A 21,939-nucleotide genomic window follows, 5' to 3' on the forward strand; every position below is an offset into this window, starting at 1 on the left:
TTTTGAAAAGAGCCTCATACATCTCACCATGGCTTGTTGTTAGTCACGTTTAATGTCGTCTTTTTACTTCACGGGGCAATTGCACACGCAAAAACCCATTCAACACGCCCCTGTTAACTTCAAATGAGCGCATTATTGCGTTTCATAGATTGCGGTTAACGTTAGTCGTATTAAACATAATGGTTTATAAAAGAGAGAAAGACCGCGCGATCTCTTCATATCTTTTCACGTCACGGAAACACAATAATATATCATACAAAATGAGCTAAAATTCATTATAGTAACACAGCTTTTGATATTAAGTGTTTTATGGATTAAACAAGGTGAAATACCGCATTCCCTTCACTTAAATTTCCCTCAGACAAATAATACAACGCTTATTCGATGTTTTTATAAGATGTACGTTTGTGTATGAATATATACGTGTTAAATAAAACATTTAGACCTTTTAAATATACGTTTTGATAAATTCAGTCTAAGGTTACAAATAACGTTATTTCTACAATGCCGCTTTACTTACCTGACGCCTGAACTTGACATACACTCTCTTATATCCACTTTTCTTCGGATATACAACTCATAAAACACTTTCTAAATATCCACTCAAAAAAATCGAATATGTTGCATGATTTTCTCGTTAAATTTAGTCTAAAAAATGACATTTATTTAGTGCAATTTACCTGAGGCGTGAACTTGACAAGATGGGGGCGCTGTTTCTCCCGCGAAGTCACTCAGGCGCGTGCACGTGCAGAATGATCTCAGTGTTGGCTGGATTTGTTTTTATTAGTTTAGTCAACATTTAGCATTCTGAATGTTGACTGGATTTGAAAATAACCATTCACTTAATGTTTTTAAAATATATTTGTGCAGACTTAATATAATAAGTATTCTCAACTAAGCCCAAGCAATAAAATTAGTTCAACTTAAATATTTGCCCTTCCAACATTTGGTTAATTGGATTTTTTACAGTGTAGATTATTTTGTTTCTTTATCTGAATAGATTTGGAGAAATTTAGCATTGCATTACTTGCTCACCAATGGATTCTCTGCAGTGAATGGGTGCAGTCAGAATGAGAGTCCAAACAGCTTATAAAAACATCACAATAATCCAAATGTAATCCACAGAACTCCAGTCCATCAATTAACGTCTTGTCAAGTGAAAAGCTGCATCTTTGTAATAAACAAATTTATCATTAAGATGTCTTTAACTTCAAACCGACTAAAATATGAATCCTCTATTCTTAATATTGCTTTCTCCAGTGAAGAAGTCTTGTCTGAATCAGGAGTTTTTGTTTTAATCAGCTGTGTTTGGACTATCATTCTGACGGCACCCATTCACTGCACAATGGAGAAAAAAAGCTTTGGCTATTTTCATTATTTATATTTTTAAAATTGGTTTCTGTGTAGGTACATATCTTAAAAAAAGCTTTTGAACTTTTCCACTATTATTGCTCAAGATAGGCTACAGTTCATTTGACACACTGAACCTGCTATTGGGGCATGTTGTCACAGTATCTGGGGTAAGTTGCCACAATGGGTATCTGCAGCTAGCTGATATTGCTTTCGACAACTAGACCCTGTCTGTCCTACTGGGCCGCACATTAGCTGTTGATTGTTTCTATAAATATCATCATGGTAAAATACATTCAATATTCCAGCACAGCACCATGGCACTCAGTGGCAGAAATGTGTAAGTGCAGGACAAATCCACCCAGTGCACCCTCATATAACTGTGTTTGCTTTGAGATTTGTGCAGACAGAGCTGCTGTATCCGAGCACTCATAGGAGAAAGTCAACGCTATACATCAGTGATACATTTCACTTCATTTCAAACCCAAGACATACAGAATGGATCTCTCTCGAAATACATTTAGGGTAAGTGTTGTTAAACTGTAATTGTCACAATAGTATGAATATTTTGAATATTTGAAATTAACTATTAATGCATATTATATAGCCAACTGGTATTGATATTTCCTATTAAAATGACAACTAAACACGGTTAATATAGCCTATTGTTTATTATATGATCTGTGGTAAAGAATAAACTCTGATTAAAGGGGCTTGCAAAAAAATGAAATTAAAAGAAAAGGCTGTTTTTTTTATTTTTATTTTTTATTTTTTATTAAGTATCCTGTTTACAAATATGTAATTTTTAATTGGGGTTTCAAATATTTAATGAACCACGAAAGTTAGTCAGGGCGCATAATACAGGGCGCGAACAGTAATCGCGTTCGAAGAGGTAACCATAGCAACAGTTCCTAATCAGTCAGAACATTGAAAAAACTTGAACACTGGTGTTATTATAACTTTCCATATTGCAAATATATCACATACAAACTAGTGATTTGTTCACTGTCTGTGATAGATAGACTGCGCAAGACGAACCTTAAAAAAATGCGTTTTGAAAATTACTGAAATTAAAGAAGAAGAAGAAAAAAAAAAACACCGTCTTGAAATTCTTTTATTTTTATTTTGCAGTAAACGGGACCTGATTTTTTTTTATCATCAACATATTGTGCTAAATGCACATCATAACGGAATCTTTCCACACATGTGTAACGATATAGGCTATAGCGCGTGAGTGCAGCCACAGCAGCGCGCTCGGACGCGCATTTTACGCACAATGGAGAGCCTGCTGAAAGAAACGAATTTCTGGCCCTTCAACGACTCCTGGGCAAATTCAAGCAAGGGAAACGACAGCAGAGGGTTGAACCAAACCGTAAACCCTCTGAAGCGCAACGAAGAAGTGGCGAAAGTCGAAGTCACCGTCCTGGTGTTGATTCTGCTGCTGGCGCTCGCCGGCAACCTGTGCGTGCTTGTGGCTATCCAGACGAGCAAACACAGTCAGTCGCGGATGTACTATTTTATGAAACACTTGAGCATTGCTGACCTGGTGGTGGCGGTTTTTCAAGTTCTCCCCCAACTTATCTGGGACATCACCTTTCGCTTTTATGGACCAGATTTTTTGTGCCGCCTGGTTAAGTACCTACAGGTGGTTGGCATGTTTGCATCCACTTACATGCTCGTGCTGATGTCTATCGACAGATGTTTGGCCATATGTCAGCCTCTGCGATCCCTGCGCCGTCGAAAGGACCGTTTTTTCGTGCTGGCCTCTTGGATTATAAGCCTGCTCTTCAGTTTGCCACAGGTGTACATCTTCTCCCTCAGAGAGGTGGGCGACGGGGTTTTTGACTGCTGGGGGGATTTTGTTCAGCCCTGGGGCGCAAAGGCGTACGTGACATGGATTAGTCTCACAATCTACATCATTCCTGTTGCCATTTTAAGCGTTTGTTATGGACTTATAAGTTATAAAATATGGCAAAACTTCAAGCTGAAGACCCGGCGCGACCAGTGCCTGTCCTTGACCCCGCGGCCAGCCAAGGGCACCGCGCTCTCCCGCGTCAGCAGCGTCAAGTTGATCTCCAAAGCTAAGATCAGGACGGTGAAAATGACGTTTGTGATCGTCCTGGCTTATATCATATGCTGGACGCCGTTTTTCTTCGTTCAGATGTGGTCCGCCTGGGATTCAATGGCTCCAAGAGAAGGTAATACAGGATGTTGTTAGTTAAAGATTTGTGGATGAATATGCCATAAAATGTGCATAAACATTTTTAATGAAATGTATTGTTGTATCTCTAGTAAAATACCACACACAATGTCCCCAAATTATTACAAACTTTAAAGAAAATGTAAAGAAATATAGCACACTTTTCAAGCAAACTATTTCACAAAAGATGTTTATTGTTGGGTTGATATTTGGCTATCTAATGACAAATACAAATATCACAGTCATGGAAAACCTGAAAATAATAGAGAATTTGTGCCTCAAAAATCATTTTTAAAAATGCTTATCCAGGTATTATAAACAACTGGTCAGACCGTGGATATTTGGAACCACGGGATACTTTTGTTGGCTCATGAAGGCAGGCCCTGGTCATACCCTCAAACAATTTATGTCCTTTTAATCTGCAGGTTATGTAACTTTCTGGTCTGTGAGTTTAAAAGAGCATGAGAATTCTATTATATAGCAGTAAAACAAGATGTTTCATGTACAGAAGAGTCTTGTGTAATATATACCTAAATCCAGCCGTAGATATAATTGTATGCTCTCCATTATTTGATGTTCCTCTATAGTCATCTCTTTTTAACTTTATATACATTGTGCTCTAAAACACACATATTGTTGCATAAACCCAAAAACATTTCTCAGAGTAAAATACAGACAGAGACAGATGAAAAGAGAGTCTGAATAGCAGTTCAGACACCCTCAGGTAGTTTTGGTAAAGTATGTAGCATGACATCAAACGGTTCCTCTTTATCCTGTCTTGATCCTAAGGAGTGTCATTTCCGTGTAATTTCATAACATAATTTGTGAGGAGGTCCTGTGCTGTTATCAAACCCACAAGGCCCAAATGAAGACAACTACAAGGAATCCATCTGCTACACATTTTCTTTCCCACCCCTGCTAATTATTACTCCTCCACAATATAAGGGGTGCAATTAAGGTTACTTCATCAAGATAAATGCTAAATGTGTATACAGTGGGCTGAGGCCACACAAAGAAAACAAGAAAACAAAGAAACCATATTTATAATTGTTTTTATTTTATTTATTTTTTTAGGAATGGATGATAGAAATGCACAATAGATGCACGTAGTGGTCTTAGACTTTTTATTTACAAGTAAATAGTACAGATATTTCAAACCCTGTTTAATCAAACGAATGAGAGACTCAGTCTGGACTTTAACCTTATGAAAATTATTATAAAATGACTATCATAGCTGAAACACAGTGATCTAATATATTAGAGCAATACGTTTGAAATAATCAAATTCAGTATAACTGGAGTTTCAGCAATAAGGCACTGAAAGGAAAATAGAAATCGAATTAGATATTAAAATCTTATGTCAAGCAGTTCATTCAAAAATGAAATCTGTATTTTTTTTCTGTGGAAAACAAAAGTATTTTTATTAAGAATCTGCATGCAACTCTTTTCCCTAATGAGAGGTCATGACCATGGTTTCAAGCTGCAAAATGGACCAATTTTCATTTTTCTGAACAATTCTTTAAGTATACCAAAATGCACATCATCAGTCCATCATGTAACCTTATTTCATACTTATTTTAGAGACAGAGATTGTTCTAAGAGACAGCTCTAGCTCTCGTCATTAAGGTTTTTTTTTGTTTTTTTTGGAAAATGACTCAGTCTGCACATCTTGACCTGACAGGAACTCTCATCCTGCTGTCTCTGTTTCAATGAGGATTTTCAGAACATCACCTGTGTAATGAATTTATGGTAATTTAAATGACCATAGTTAATGTTGCCTAAAGATTTCAATTTACTGGCCAATTGTATTATGAAACCTTATGAAGAATTATTGTAGGATCATGTTTTTTTTTAAATCCCTCTTGAGAAAGATTTATCTAAGAAACTGTATTAAAAGGTTTACTCTTTAGACATCTTTTTTTTTAATTATTATTTTTTAGCATAATAGTGACATAATAGTAAACATAATAGTAATAGACCTGCCTAAAGAAGTAAAATCTGTCTATCTATCTATAGGCATAGTGTGGAAAGTGCATAGATATATAATCATCGTGTTAGTCACATAACCTGTATGTCACTAACTTTTTTTATGTCTCGTCTCTAATAGCTATGGGGTTCATTATTGCGATGCTTCTGGCCAGTCTCAACAGCTGCTGTAACCCCTGGATCTACATGTTTTTCGCTGGTCATCTGTTCCGGGATCTCATGCAGCGCTGTCTTATGGCCTCACACTGCGGCTGTAAGAGGCAATGGAGATCTAAGAGCCATTCAGGCACGGGTGCAATGAGGAGCACCAGCAGCCAGAAGAGTGTGACGCAGTCCTCTACTACATAAGAGAAAGTTGGAATACATGCAGTTCGTATTACCATCATGGACAGAACTATAAGATAACATAAGCTATAAGGAATCATTTCATATGATTTTTACAGGTGTGGTGCAGACCTCAGACACGTTAGCCATGGATAATCTCCAATCCTCTTCAGCTCAAAATGTGTATCTTTACAAAAGTAATGCTTGACCTGTAGCTGTCTTTGATATAGGAGATATTTACATCCATCTCTTCTCCAAACAGCTTATTCTCTGTAGGGACGTGGGAGTCATTTATATGTGTATGCTTAAAGGAATAGTTCACCCAAAAAGGAAAATTTGCTGAAAATGTACTCACCTTCAGGCCATCCAAGATGTAGATGAGATTGTTTCTTCATCGGAACAGATTTGGAGAAATTTAGCATTACATCACTTGCTCACCAATGGGTGAATGGGTGCCGTCAGAATAAGAGTCCAAACAGCTGATAAAACATCACAATAATCCACATGACTCCAGTCCACTCATTAACAGCTTTGATGATTTTGAGTTTGTGCAAATTTTCATTTTTGGGTGAACTATTTCTTTTAAAGTATAATTTATTCGCCCTCACATCATTCCAAGCTTGCATGCTGTAATACTTCAGTCTAAAACAAAAGCAGAAAATACTAATTTTCTCACAATGGCAGATTTATTTTTTGGGGGATGAACTGAAGTCTGTATGTATAAATAAAGAGGTAATGGAGGTATGCTGGATGGAAAATCGTCACAGAAATAAGGATTATATGACACTTGTGTGAGATATGTTTCTCCTGCCAAATTTTAAAACTCCATCAAATTGTTTGAAATCTGATTCAGTTATAATTTCAGGCTTTATGTTTTCAGATCAAGCATTCAGGAAAAAATGTAGAGAATATCTGAATAACCAAAAAGCTCCTGGTCATTTCAGAATTTTAACAGGGAGATCAGAAAAATACACTGTAATGAAATACAGCATATGATTTATTGATTATGTCTTAACTTTTACCAAGTCAGCACCTTTTATCCTAGTATCATATGAAGTTACGAACCACACTTTATACAGTAACAAATATAAATTCAGAATTAGCACTTTTTCATAATGTATGTGAATGTCTGTGTGTGTCTGTCTGTGTGTGTTTGTGTGTGTGTGTGTGTGTGTGTGTGTGTGTGTGAGAGAGAGAGAGAGAGAGAGAGAGAAGAAATAACTTCTTTTCTTTTTTTAGGAGGAACAGTTCACCCAAAAGTGAAAATTGTGTGATAATTTACTCACTTTCATGTTCTTCCAAACCCATTTGATTTTCACGCCTTTTGAGGATCACATATCAATGGGATTAAAGGTTTTAAAGAATAACTTGGTGTTATATTCTTTTGCAGCCATGCACAGAGACTACAGGAGTTACATTAAATAACAGCTTAAAAGCTACTGAATGGCTTTAGAAGACTTTTGAGTTTCCTGTAGTGTTGTGCTTGAATGGACTTTTATGGTGCTTTCATGAAACCTGACAACAATGTGCTTTCTTCATAGAAGTAAAGCAGCTCAGAGATTAGTTAGCCGGAACTCATACTGATTTGGATTTGAGGGTGAGTAAATGATGAGGACATTTTCATTTTTTGGTGACTTTTCAGTGGTTTTGATGTTCCAGCAGTGTTCCTTAATCAGTATTTTATAGAAATATACTGTAAATATTGTTCACACAGCAGCTCAATAAGGCTGTGATTCACTTGAATGTAATCTTATTTATTAAACTTCTTTGTGTTCTAACAAATGCATTAGACTGTGGTTGTGGATATGAATGAACACGATTGATTGCTGGTGGAGAATTTATTTACAGGATATACCTTTTTTGTAACTGATTTTGAATTTGAACACACACGGATAAACAATCAATTTCAAATTTCAAAACCAGACAGGACTAGCAGCGAAGAAGACATCCAAGTTTTCTTTATTACCAATGCGAAGGTGTGAGCTCACATAAATAAGAGTAAATTATTCTCAGGATGAATCCAATCATTTATTTTTCAAGAACGGAAGAATACTACATCTTTTCAATTGTTAAAAGAAATGGCGTTGCCAAATATGCAATTAAAACAGGTTACATCACGCATTTGCATTTGGACAAAATGAAAATCTGTTTCGGAATAGCCTAATATTTGGTCCATGAACAGAGAGACGGCACATTTTAATTATAAATTATCTAAGACAACCACTTCATACAGACTCATCAGTCATATCTTCAACGTCTAACTGGGAACAGAAGCACATTAAAATCTCATTATAAATATGCAAATGTACAAATATTTTAAATGAAAGGAGTTCCTTCGATTAAAAAAAAAAAAAAAGTAAAAAAAAGCAATGTTATAAATTATTTGACACATATTAGCCTCTTCAGCCAAATTATGAATCTGTCACAGTATATATGATTTCCAATCTCAAAAAAAAAAAAAAAAAAAATCCCAGTAGGACTGTCTAAAAACCTCGTTGGATACAAATGGATACACACTGACACCTAGTGTTTCATTACAACTTTACAGCAAAAGAGTGCAATTGTGTTTTCTTCAGTTATTCCCTTGAATGTTGCAAACACCATCTTCGCGATTTCCTCTAAAAAGAAAATGGACATCCTAGTGTTTGAATAAAAGACTCAATATTTGAAAGAAGTCTAACCAGCTAAAAATTGTTCCAGCTCCTAATTAACATGGTGTTACATTGAAATTTTTTTTTTTTTTAGATTCATACTTAAACTTTTATATACAATTTCTGAAGAAAAAAAAAAAGTTGTGTTATGTTATATTCATATTATTATATTAAATTGAGAACACTTGTGGTTCTTAATATTTTTGTGGAAACCGTTATTTTTTAAAGGATTGTTTGCTGAATAGATAGATCAAAAGAACAGCAATTAGTTAAAACAGAACTCTTTTGAAGCATTATACATTTATTCACTGTCAGTTTTTATAACTTCAACGCATCCTTGTCAAATAAAAAATAATTACATTTATTTATAATTAAATTAAAAATAATTAAATTTAATTTAATAAAAAATAAAATGACTGGCCCCAAACTTTTGAAAATGATTTATCATTTACAATATCATTGGACTACAGTCTTCTTATAAACACTATCAAACACTTCTTGACTGTGACATATTGGCATTGACATCTCTCTTTGAAGATGAACAAAGGTCTTATGAGGGTGTGTAATTAATGACAGATTTTTTTTTTGGGGGGGGTGAACTATCCCTTTAAATCTGCTCATAAGGTTGAACTCTTTCATAATCAGACCTTGTTTCATAACATGATCAATTAGAGCAGCTCTCATCTCATTTGAGCCTCTTCAGCATTGCTCCCTCCCAACACTCGTCTTCCATCCTTCCTTTCTGCTAACCTCTCCTCTTGCTCTTTTAATGCCTACCACTCTTTTTCACTCCTCTTCCTACATCTGCTATTTCTCTTGCTTCATCTCTTTTCCCTCCTCCGCTCTTCCCCTCTGCGCTTCCCTGTCCTTTTCCACTACCCACTCCACTCTTTTGAAATATCAAAGTTGCCCCCTCAAAGTTTTAAAAACACAAAAGATTATATATTTTAATATTGTATAATATTGCAAAGACTCACAGTGAAAGAGAGCAAGTCAGGCCTGTTGTTACCACACAAAATTGATGCTTCATTGGTTCACAGTTGTCAAATTCTGGCCTGTTGCTGACTCTGAGTTACAAGTTTGGTTCTGAGAAGTGAAACAGAGTGACAAGATTTGTCTGGGTTCATGGTTAAAGTGAGGGTTGTGGCACTCATAATCATATGCTTCAGTTGCTGTTTACTGGCAGTTTCACTGATATCTTCAAATTTAACACTTCTTTTACAGTAAAGCAAGCCAATGTCACACATACAATTCACATATCCATAATAGCAGACAGCCTACCATAAAAGAGTTAAAATAGTAAACTATAACCAGATTATTAGATTTAATACACAAAACAAATGGCTTTTTAAATAAACTTATAGACACTGTGCGTGTATGCCTCACAATATCTTGCACATGTCTCCAAAACTTGCTGTGTAAACTGTGTGTAACAGTATTTCCTACAACAGTGTGTGGTCACAACATAGTTCTCGTTCTGTTGTTCACAGCAACACATCTTCCTCCTACCGCTTCCGTCAGTTACAGCGCGTCATGTCTGTAGCACCAAAGTTTGCGTTGGCGGGCGGCTCACCAATCGATCATGATTTTTAATCTACCGTGTGTTATTTTTAGTCATGCGATGGACATCCTTTAAGATGTAAGTGTGAGGGGGATGCAGGACAGTAGAGCGGTGAATTATGCTGTTGCCATGAGAGTGGACCGATCGAGGCACTTTTAAAGGTAGGCTATGTAGCGTGGAAACAGCTTCATCCTTAAGATTGTTTAATCGTTTTAAACTTGTGTATTGCTTTGTGTGAGGCACTTTCGACTATGTGTAGCCTATAATACGCGACATCTTTTATAAATGAGAGTGATATGGCAAATGTGGTGTTATTGGACGTGTATTTGCTGCTTGCGCGCGATTTCCTTTATAATGCAATCTGTCTTCGTATGTAATGGATGATGACAGCAGGGTGATGGAGGGTTTGAGGGTATAACGCTTTAATTTAGGCTCAAGAAGTCAAAAGAAAAGGCTGGATGGGTTTAAAAAGTAATAGGCTACTTTTTACATACAGATACATTTCAACTGAGCTTTTAAACAGTTTGGTCAGAACAAAAATTAGCAAGGGGGCGCATGTTCAACTTCGGTATAAAACGCTAGTAGCCTAATCCATTACACTGTAAAAGGAACCGTTGCAACGGTACAGCGCTCGAGCAATTTTAGACCAACATTTGCCACAATTTGAGAGTGCTTTCCATATTTGTTTTCAGTTTCATTTTTGTTGTCTATTATGCTGGTCAAGTTTAACTTTTTTCACCTTGTGTAAAAAAAAAAAAAAAAAAAAAACTCTGGACACTGTCATAATTAGTCTACTTATTAGTATAAGCCAGCGGTTCCCAATCCCAGTCCTCGCATACCCAAATCTTTGCATGTCTCTTATTAGTTAACACACCCGATTCAGGATTACATGTAATCTGGATTACGTAATCAGATTCCAAAAATGAAGTACTTGTAATTAGAGTAGGCTAAGTTACATTTTAAATACTCGTAATCAGACTACAGTTACTTTTTTATGGATTGCATGATTACATATTATTCACACAATAGAAATAAATTATTCATCATTTATTGATTCTCTCTAATTCCTCTTTTTTTATGTTTTAAATGTTCCTTTCTACAATAGTCTACCGTTTACAGTAAGCTATATACACTCAGAAAGTCTTACAGTTTTATGGACATTCACACAGAGATCGGTCATTATGTGGAGACAGAGGATTTGACCAATGATTTACAAAAATCATTTCAGGTTTAAGAAGTGTTTCAACATTGCATCAGCTACATTAGTTTTTATTTGAATTATCACTCAGTAGGTTATTTAACCATGTATTATTGAAAGGCTTTTGTCTTCCAAACTCATTAAAATGCACAATTTCTTGATATTTCTAATTTGCAGACATTCTCAAACTTTTTGTCATCCGAACCTCTTTCAACTAATATATTTACTTTAAAGGGGTGGTCAATCAGCAATTCTGTAAAAGACGATATCTCCCTTTGCATTGAACTTTGAGCATCATAACTTTGCAGATGTTTTTTTATGCTCAAACCTCAACATTACACACTAAAGTTAAAAAAGTGAAATCAGTGAAAATTTTACATCATTATGGTACAATATTATGCTGTTTAAATCAATGTGATAAATGAGTTAGGTCAAAAGTAATAAATAAATTGGGAAACGCTGGAATAGGCTAATTGTAGGCCTATGTGTTTTATATAGGACAAAAATGTGTTTTGTTTAAAATTATTTCTGACAGTTGACAAGCAGCTTATTTTCATGTCGCTCATCTGAGAAGGTTAACATACAGTAGCAACAGCGTTTGAGGACTATTACTCAGGATTTTCATTAGAAGCACTGGCTAAACATAAATGGTGCTACTATCATTTTATTATAGTTTTACATATCTCAAATACGTCACATTGACAAGTCAATCAAAAATAAATTGCAAGAAACTTCAGTCGCTCCCTGAAAATTTCCTCTCTGCAGGTCAATTTACAGTTTGCACACTGACCACTTAAACATTAGAAATCATCTACAGAAGAGTGAAAATACTGTAACACATGACCACAAGCCTCCTGATGTGATTATAGAAGTTCTTAGTTTCTGTACAAAAATAGTTCTGAGGTAGCTATGAAAGTAAAATGCCACATATGGCTTAATTTGATTTGCCATTTACATCTGAGAGTGATTTTAATATTTGTTTCCTTTTAATTTTGTAGTCTATACAGTATACTTTGCTTTTTTATGCAATACTGTTTGTCAGCAGTCTCCGGTTTAGGTTAAATAATCCTGCAAAGCGTTTTCTTATGCTAGGTGGCCACAGAGATGGAGAGTCCTTCTAAGATCGAGAGGCGACAAGCGTGGGCAAGCAGCCGCCATAAGTTTACCGTAAAAGATGCAGAACACCGCAGCTCAACAGCAGAACATCAGTCTCATTTCTCTCTCCAAGATGATGTCTTTGTGGATGGTGAGCATCAGGTTAATGTTTAACGTTCAGCTGTGTCAATAGGTTGATAATATGGAAAGAAGCTGCATATCTCATTTCCTCTTAAGGAGTTGAAGCTACAGTACATAATGCAACCAGGATCATTTATGGGTTCACTTTTAAATGCTTTAGTTCAATTGTTTTGTTATTTGGGAAATATTTAGCTTGAAAGCTGCACTGGTGTAATCTTTGTTTTAATAAAACCCCACCTAGTTTAATACTATGTTATCTAACAGAATAAGATTTGTGCATTTTTATAACCCAAATACTTTTTGGGTGCACTGTATGCTTTATTTTGTACTTTAGTTTTGAGCAAAACACAATAGTTTGAAATAAAAGAAAAAAAAAGAAAAGTGTATTACAGCTTAATCAGGTCACTTTACAATTTATCTCACTTTATTATAACCGCTGCCAGAGATAAATGACAGACCACAAAAAGTGCACGGTTAACACCAGATAAACTCTATTTCCAAAACAGAAAGCTCATTTACACCTCTCTCTCTTTCTCTCTCTATCACTCACGCACACCCATTCTCAAATAGACAGGCTAAGATCACAATGTGCGTCTTTATTTTGTTTCCACAGGATGCTCTGCTGGAAAGATTGAAACCTGGCTTCAAGGTTGTGGGTGAGTGTTTGTGTGAACGCTTTCTATAAAAGACAGGCATTGTGTGTCAGTTGTAATACAATAACAGCAAAGGAGTGGAAAACCACAAATGTTCTTGGGTTTATATTGTTGAAGGTCATGCAGGTTAAAAATACATCACTCTCTGAGGGTCAAGGACCATGTTTTCACAAAGTACCTTCACATGAAAGCTTTCAGTGCAAAAAAAAAAAAAATTATAATAATGTTTGAGCTACGTTGTTTTGCTCTATTTATAGATTGTTCTGAGGAAGATTCTGTTTTCAAATTTTCCTTTTCTGGATCAGGAAATAGCAGACAAATCTTGTCATTTTTGTTATTGTTTCTCACCGTGCCGGCAAGTACCTAAAGTGCTCAAGTACCTACAAGTGCTAGAGAAGTCATAAAGAAAATGTTTTCAGATGGGTTTCGAAGCATTAAGATCAACACATTTTACAGAATCTTTCAAATAACTTTTGCAAATAAAATATGGAATTATTATATATATATAATATATTCTGCAAAGCCTGTAAATGACATATCTAATCGCATTCATAGCAGCAGTAGTCAGATGCCAGACCGAACACAATCAACAATGCTTGTAAAGCGTGCAATATTCTGGCTTCTTAAGACCTTCTTTGACAAGCTGTAAGATATCTTTCTGGCATTTGTTTAATAAGGGCTTGAATTGAGACAAGATTCAAAGATGTGCTGTGTGCATGTGTGTCTCTATTTTTATCGCAGTATTTTACTGCATGCCCGCATCCCGCCCACAGGCCTTTGCTGATTCACACTTGATAAAAGTGAATTTTTCATTTGTTTTTCCTTTTCTTCATCTTCTCTGTAGGAATGAAGCCAATCCTGCCAAAAACAGTCACCTAACCATAGGTAGGTTGAGGGCAAAACAAGGTTTTGGATTACGATTAAGTTGAAGCATAAAACCTGTGCAACCAAGAGTAGAATTACAAAATATGCCATTTTTACATATGCAATTGTGTAGGCCTACATATGGAATTCTTTGGGCTGTATATATATATATATATATATATGTGAATAACATGAATGAATAACAGCCATTAGAACTGTGCAAAACTCTCATTTTGGAGACCTTGTTAAGCCTCTGTGCAGGCTTAACAGTGAGTGTTTAATGACTAGAATATCCAATGGACCTTTGCTGTATGTCTACATCCTGATAAAACTGTAAAATGTAAATCTGCAGGCCCTTTGAGGACAGGTATCAGCTTTGAGGATGATCTGAGTCTGGGTGCAGAAGGTGAGTAGACGCAACACAATTGTAACTGTAAGTGGTGACAGCTGTTTTAAGATAGTTCAAGAACATGCATATCAGCTTCAACACACAGTTCTCTTTTGTAGAGTCTAAAAGTGTCGGCTGAATGACTAATATTTTCACATAGACTTTAGTTTGATTGCAACCCCCAGGTGTTATATTCCATGTCTGCACAACATATTGGATAACTGATAATTAAAAGATAATTAAAGCCTATTTTGTGCTAGACCCTTGTGCCGCTGTAATGAATTTTGAATAATTATTGGTTATTTATGATGACAGACCTCTTTCTTGAGTGACATCCTCGTGCTTGTCAGTAAGGATCTCATAATCAGTATGATGGTGGTGATTATATACTGTACGTAGCAGCACTGCATTTATGTTTGAGAGCGAACCTCCCCTCGCTCTCCGCATGCATATCATCTTTAGCACTGCATATCATATTGAGCCACTCTTGCATCCGGAAACACACATGCACAATGTTAGATTCACAGATACACATATTAAGCAAGTAATACGGCCAGATTAAGCAAGTAATAAATAAATGGTGTTTTAAAACAGTGATAACGTAAACAAGATATTTATTTTTATGTATGTATGCATGTATTTGTGACCCTGGACCACAAAACCAGTCTTAAGTCGCTGGGGTATATTTGTAGCAATAGCCAAAAATACATTGTATGGGTCAAAATGATTGATTTTTCTTTTATGCCAAAAATCATTAGGACATTAAGTAAAGATCATGTTCCATGAAGATATTTTGTAAATTTCCTACTGTAAATATATCAAAACTTAATTTTTGATATGTAATATGAATTGCTGAGAACTTCATTTGGACAACTTTAAAGGCTTTTTCCTCAGTGTTTTGATTTTTTTGCACCCTCAGATTCCAAAAAATTGTCCGATCCTAACAAAGCATACATCAATAGAAAGCATATTTATTCAGCTTTCAGATAATGTATAAATTTCGAAAAATTGACTCTTATGGCTGGTTTTGTGGTCCAGGGTCACATTTATTTATAAATGTTTTAAAAGGAGTGTTTATTGTGAGGTATAGTACTGTTCAAAAGTTTGGGGTCTATAATATTTTGATAAGATATGCTCATTAAGGCAGCGTTTATTACAATTTCAAATAACCAATTTCTATTTTAATATATTTTAAAATGGAATTAATTCATGTGATGAAAAAGCTGAATTTTTAGCAGCCATTACACCAGTCTTCAGTGTCACATGATCCTTCAGAAATTATTCTAATATGTTGATTTGGCACTCAAGAAACATTTCTTATTGTTATCAATATCGAAAGCTGTTGTGCTTCCTAATATTTTTGTGGAGATCATGATTTTTTTAGGATTCTTTTATGAATAGAGAGTTACAAAGAACAGCATTTATTTGACATCGATTTTTTTGCGAAAAACATCAGTAGCATTCATTTATAACTGAATTCTTTATTTCACAGCTACTGCATTATATGCTGCATCAGGTGCACAACAGTTTAGGTAAGAAATAGGTTGATTTTATTGTACCACTGAGTTACTCTTTTATACTTCTAACCCTAATCCTACTATAATCCCTCCTTTCGTCGTATTTGTACATCAGCAGCACACCTCAACAGAAGCTCAACCTACCATTATTCAGCATGGGCCAGAGCTTTGCATCCAGTGCCTTCTCAACCACTACCAACAGGACTGCTTCCAGGTAAGAGCATGGGTTAGGCAGAATACACTGGACCAAATAGCACTACATTTAACTGGCCTGCTGGATGAAGGTTCCCCACTTAGTGCCTGGCAGGAAATAGCCAAAACACTGCATTCCTGCATTATGCATTTTCCTTTCATGCTCAAGATGGATTTGTGCTTCTGAAGTCAAACTGTAAATGTTTTTTTTCTTCACATTTTCTGCATTGTTCAGTTCCTTGGACTGACATACTACACCCATGTTGGTATTTGAAAGCATGTAATTATGCAAAGAATTCAACAAATAAACATGAAAGGTATGAAGAACTAAGGTCTTTGTGAATGACAGGCTCTGGAATTCCGTCCACCTCTACCTGAGTTCACTCTATACTTTTGTTTGGTTTCTTAATTATCTTCCGCTCTTCATAACATTTCAAAAATCCCCCAGTGTGTCTGAGGTCCTCCAAATGCGTGCTGAAGATGCAGAAGAGACCCTTTTCCAGCTGGGTTTCGGTTGCGAGGAACCGCAGGTCACTGCCCGTATCCCAGTCCGCTTCTTCAATTTCCCATCCCAGCTCAGAGGCATCAACTTCCGCCTCTTTCTTGAATCCCAACTCGCCAGGATACGGCAGGAAGACCCCTGTCTTTCATTAGCAAGTAAGGAATCCAGAATTTCAGAATGTTGCTGGTACTACAAGCTGTTGAAACATTGTCACATTCTCTCACCTTCATCTCTGTTTTTTGCGCAGGTCGTTTCCGACAAGTAGAGGCATTAACGGCAATGGCCAATGCCTTCTATTCGCTGTACTCCCATGTGTCCCGAACGCCTCTTCAGAAGCTTGCGCCGCCCCAGTTAACCTTCACCTCCCCAATTGTGGAGAGGACCATGTCTCGAACCAGTGTCCGCAGTGAACCGCGCTCCCCTGTTGAAAGACTAAAAGACACTATCTCCAAAATGTGTTTATACACGGGATCCCGTGGCTCGGACTCCACATCTCCAAGCAATTCACCTCGCAAGCGTAAATGCAGTCTGTCAGGTGTAGTTGAGAAAAGTGCAGAAAATGACAATGAAGAGTTATGTCTTCAAATGGAAGTAGATGATTTGGAACAAGATTTGGACTGGTTTATAGACAGCAAGAAAGAACTTGAGGAGGAGATGTATGGGGAAAACACCGAAAGGACTGATTCCTTGGAGCGTATACCTTGTCAGTCACTATCCGAGACGACAAATGAAAATGTACACAACCTCAGGCATGCATTAGCAGAGAGTACACCTTGCCTAGAGCCAAAAATGGACATGGACGTGAAGTCCAAAGGTTGTACCCTGCGTTCTGTGCTCTCAAATAGCTCCAGCGTTGCTGTGGAACCTGTTCCTATCATTGCCCATGATATCGTATGCCCTCAGGTTGTTGAATATGTGAATCATGCACCTTATCGCTGCATACACACAAATAGTATGGATATCAAAAACTCACCATTTGCACACCAGACAACTAATAAACCTTCTGAAAGACAATCTAATGCAAAGAATTTACCCAAGTCAGATCAGTTATGTCAGATCACGGTCACTGGATGGGAGGACGATACCACCCTCTCCAGCAGAGACACACAGGAGCAGAGTTCCTCCAACATCAAGAGGTTTCTAAGCCCGATAAAACCACTAAACCTGAGCAAACAAGGCAACTCCTTCGAGCTGGAAGAGGTATGCTATCTCTTATAATTTTAATGCATTTCATGTCAAGAGCAGTTGCCCACACAGATTCTCCCATTAGACGTCATTAATAGAGTATTATCCGACTCTTTATTGCTGAATCCACCTCCAAACTTCCTCTTTGCGATGTACAATACCGCAAGCTCTCGTGCTATTACTTTTGACACAAATACAGTTGCTCATAATTTAGGTTAGGGATTTGAACAAACCCCAAACCTTAAAGGGACAGTTGACCCAAAATGAGAATTCTGTCATCATTTACTCACCCTCATATAGTTCCAGAGCTTCTGTAGAACATAAAAGAAGATATTTTGCAAAATGTCTGACAAACTGAAAAATATGAAAGCGGGTGCCCACTGGGCTTCATTGTATGTAAAAAACCCAAACAAACATTTAAATCATTCTTTAAAATATATTTTGTGTTCTGGAAAAAAAGTCATACAGGTTGACATGAGGGTGAGAAAATGATGATGGAAGTTTCACATTTGGGTGAGGTTACATTTGAGCCAAAAATGAACTGACTGCTTTGTGCTTTGTACTACACATTTGTCCTTGTCTACAGTTATTGCCTGCTTGTTCAGATAAATTAGTATATGTTGATGTATATGTCCTCTGTTCATGCAATATTGTTCTGTTGTCCTTACTGCTGTCTTTACTCATGTTCTGTTCTGTTCCCCTTGCTGTTGCGCTTACTGAGCGTGGTAAAGTTAGTTTTAGGTTCGATATTCGCTGCATGTTTGCCTAGGCTGCTTAAGGGACCATCTGTAAATTCCACTCACAGTGCAAAAACATAAACGAGGTTATAGTAAACGGCTAGTGGGAAGACTGATTATATGTGCTTTTGCCAAATCTCTCTCTTTATACACGTACAGTACTCAATTATTTTAGGGAAGGAATGCAGTAATTCAATTAGATGTTATTTTCAAATTCCAGTTGCTTTAGTAGGCTATATTCCTAGTGATATTTTGCCAATACATTATAATTTTAAGAAAAATTACCTTAATTCATCAATTTTTTTTTTTTTTTTTTTTAACATTTCAAAGGTTGTAGTACATAGTGAACGGACTGACTTACTACAGGTGAGATTTTGCCAATACATCCCTTCATATATGTACAGGACAGGATTATTTTAGAAAAAGAATTACTGTAATTCACCATTTTTTTTTTCATGTTCCAAAGGTTGCAGTACATTACTAGTGACCAGACTGACTTACTACAGGTGAGATTTTGCCATAGGATCCCTTTATATATGTACAGTACAATATTATTTTAGAAAAAAATTACTGTAAATCACCAGAAGGTTATTTTTCATGTTCCAAAGTTTGTAGTACATTACTAATGACTAGACTGACTTATTACAGGTGACATTTTGCCAATACCTCCATTTATACAACTACAGTACACTATTATTTTTAGAAAACATTTACTGTAATTCACCAAAATGTTTTCACATTTCAAAAAGTTGTAAAACATTACTAGTGAGCAGTATTACTTTTAGAAAAAATTACTGTACTTAACTGAAAGGCTAGTGACCAGATTGACTTACTACAGGTGAGATTTTGCAAATACTTCCTTTTGTATATGTACAGTACAGTGTTATTTAAGAAAAAAATTATTGTAATTCCCCAAAAGAGTTTTTCATGGTCCAATGGTTGTATTACGTTTCTAGTGACCAGTCTGACTTACTATAGCTAAGATTTTGCCTATATGTAATTTCATATATGAATAATAATATGTTTATTAACATAATAGTCCACTGCGCGTTTGTTTATTTTATTTTTAAAGCCATTCCAGCATCTATGACTATATTTATGGCTATACACACTAGTCGGGATAGAAAGATAGATAGATAAATTCTGTACTGTGTATATATGAAAGGAAGTATTGCAAAATGCAAAAATCCCACCTGTAGTAAAGATATTTTACAGTACTGTACTTTACATATATAAAGGGCGGTATTGGCAAATCACATGTAAGTCAGTCTTTTCACTAGTAATGTGCTACAACCTTTGGAACATTTTTTTTTTCTTATAATAATAATAATAGTGTACTGTACTTGTATAAATGGATATACTGTACATTTATGAAGAGAGGTATTGGCAAAATATCACTAGGAATATAGCTTACTATAGCAACTGGAATTTGAAAATATCATCTATGTCAATTACTGCTTTTTCCCTAAAACAAGTACTGTCCGTGTATAAAGTGAGATATTTGGCAAAAGCACATATAGCCAGTAAAGCACATATAATCAGTCTGCCCACTAGCCGTTTACTATAACCTTTGTAAACAAATTTCATTTGAATGAACAATTGGATTTTGTTTGTTTTCTCACTGTGAGTGGAATTTGCAGATGGTCCCTTAAGCGGCCTAGGCAAATATGCAGCTAATCTAGAACCTAAAACTAACTACACTGCGCTCAGTAAGCGCGACAGAACAGAACATGAGTAAAGACGACAGTAAGGACAACAGAGCAATACAACATAAACAGAGGACATATACTAATTTATCTGAACAAGTAGGCAATGACTGTAGACAAGGACATTTTTGGCACAAATGGAACCTCATACAGCCCTAGAGGTGAACTGTCCCTTTAAGCTGTGTGGCATGTACTGTATCTCAGCCATGTTTGTTTCAGACATGAATGATGCCTCAAACTTACAATTTCCCCCTAATCAATGAATGAGAGCAGTATCATAGAAACTTTTACTTGGCCAGTAAGCAACATGCAAAAAACCACAAAGAACACATTAACAAATGCATAGCAAACTAGCATTGAAGCAGCATGTTCTGTAAAAGAAAACAGCACTCTGGCAATGTAAGATTCTAGTTTTCTATACTGTGGCATTGTTTTGTGACATGATCATGAAGTATAGAGTTTCAATTCAGGTTCACAGTGCAGAGGAAGAGGAAGCCACTTCATCAGAATTCTGCTCCACAATCACATTGTCTGTTTCGACGCATCACCACAAATGTAAGTAACATGAGTAGTCCTCATCATGATTAGAACTTTTGAACCACATTTTAATGACTAATTTGTGATGAGTTTAGTAAAATGAATTCAGCGGAACAGCTGATAATCAGCTTTACAAGAAAGCAGCAATGTGGTGTGTTAATGTGGTGATAAAGGGAGGTGTTTTGCTGACTTGTTAAAAACAAATTTGGTCCAGCTGATCTTGTCTGCCTTATCACATTTCAGGGAAACAACCTAACAGGAAGTCACAAGAAAATCTGCATTTTTTTTTTTTGGTTCACAGAAACAGTTGAAAGTGAATTGTGTGCTTTGACGATCTAAAATCATCACCTTTTTTACACATTGTTTCTCTTTCCCAGCGTCGCCACTGCGAGGGGACAGTTTTCAGTCAGACAGCAGTGGATACGCTGACGAGGATGTGCACCATTCCCTCTTAACCCCAGAGAAAACATAACATCAAATCTCAAGCTAATGAAGCACAAACTGCATCTACTTATATTCACGTCAACTTGAAATGGTGTTTGCAAACCTATCTTTCTAAGTGGATCTGTCCAATCAGGAGTTACTTTACCTTTGGAATAGCTTGCACCGATAAGAACAGGAGCATGTATGATTGTTGCTTTCTTGTTACTCTAATGTGAAAACCAGCAGCCTAGAACGATGCATATAATCTAGTTTTCTCATTTTGTGCACTTTTTAGTCTTCTTGTTTAGATGGATAAACTGCTGTACATGTTGCCTTTATTTGTCATTCCACAATGGTAATGAATAATTTATTTGAACCATTTAGTTTTGGTAGACTGGTTTAGGAACTTCTCTGCATTGTCAGATGTGACTCAAATGCAAAAACTTGATTTAAATACATAAAATGTCTATTGAAACTAAGTATGTGAACACAAAGCAAACTTTGTTTCAGCCTTTCTTAGAAAGCAGTTCATGCCACAATGCAAATGCATGGTGTATAAGCATGAGCATTCTTCTTCAGATCAACTACTGGCATTAAAAGCTAACTCTGTTGCCCTCTTGAGGAAGGTTAAGTAAGTACAACAGGACCACATTTTTGCAATACATACAAACAGGATGAATAGAATTTGCTAAATAAATGACTAAATGCCAAAAGCAGAAGATAATGTCA

General features: G+C 36.1%; 2 protein-coding genes across 6 annotated transcripts; both read left to right on the top strand.

Annotated features, from left to right (window-relative positions):
• The first annotated feature begins 1,764 nt into the window (after positions 1 to 1,764).
• oxtrb (oxytocin receptor b) lies at positions 1,765 to 7,513 on the top strand. 2 transcript variants are annotated; one of them, XM_058779027.1, is made up of 3 exons: positions 1,765 to 1,875; positions 2,482 to 3,548; positions 5,658 to 7,513. In XM_058779027.1, the coding sequence occupies exons 2-3, from the start codon at positions 2,627 to 2,629 to the stop codon at positions 5,882 to 5,884; spliced, it is 1,149 nt and encodes a 382-aa protein (XP_058635010.1). In that variant the 5' UTR covers positions 1,765 to 1,875; positions 2,482 to 2,626; the 3' UTR covers positions 5,885 to 7,513. The 2 variants fall into 2 exon arrangements, with proteins under 2 accessions (XP_058635010.1, XP_058635011.1); XM_058779028.1 differs by having other exon boundaries at positions 1,817 to 1,875; positions 2,571 to 3,548.
• Positions 7,514 to 10,004: 2,491 nt separating this feature from the next.
• Positions 10,005 to 21,765, top strand: tespa1 (thymocyte expressed, positive selection associated 1). Of its 4 annotated transcripts, none has more exons than XM_058779147.1 (12): positions 10,005 to 10,233; positions 12,363 to 12,516; positions 13,120 to 13,162; positions 14,004 to 14,044; positions 14,376 to 14,429; positions 15,904 to 15,943; positions 16,044 to 16,142; positions 16,569 to 16,777; positions 16,870 to 17,822; positions 18,875 to 18,910; positions 19,011 to 19,050; positions 20,721 to 20,805. In XM_058779147.1, the coding sequence occupies exons 2-11, from the start codon at positions 12,375 to 12,377 to the stop codon at positions 19,026 to 19,028; spliced, it is 1,635 nt and encodes a 544-aa protein (XP_058635130.1). In that variant the 5' UTR covers positions 10,005 to 10,233; positions 12,363 to 12,374; the 3' UTR covers positions 19,029 to 19,050; positions 20,721 to 20,805. The 4 variants fall into 4 exon arrangements, with proteins under 4 accessions (XP_058635130.1, XP_058635126.1, XP_058635127.1 ...); XM_058779143.1 differs by lacking the exon at positions 19,011 to 19,050 and adding an exon at positions 21,165 to 21,765 and having other exon boundaries at positions 10,006 to 10,233; XM_058779144.1 differs by lacking the exon at positions 19,011 to 19,050 and adding an exon at positions 21,165 to 21,765 and having other exon boundaries at positions 10,006 to 10,233; positions 16,047 to 16,142.
• The last annotated feature ends 174 nt before the right edge of the window (positions 21,766 to 21,939 follow it).

This window comes from Onychostoma macrolepis, chromosome 06 (assembly GCF_012432095.1).
Source record: "Onychostoma macrolepis isolate SWU-2019 chromosome 06, ASM1243209v1, whole genome shotgun sequence".
Taxonomy (NCBI): Eukaryota; Metazoa; Chordata; class Actinopteri; order Cypriniformes; family Cyprinidae; genus Onychostoma; species Onychostoma macrolepis.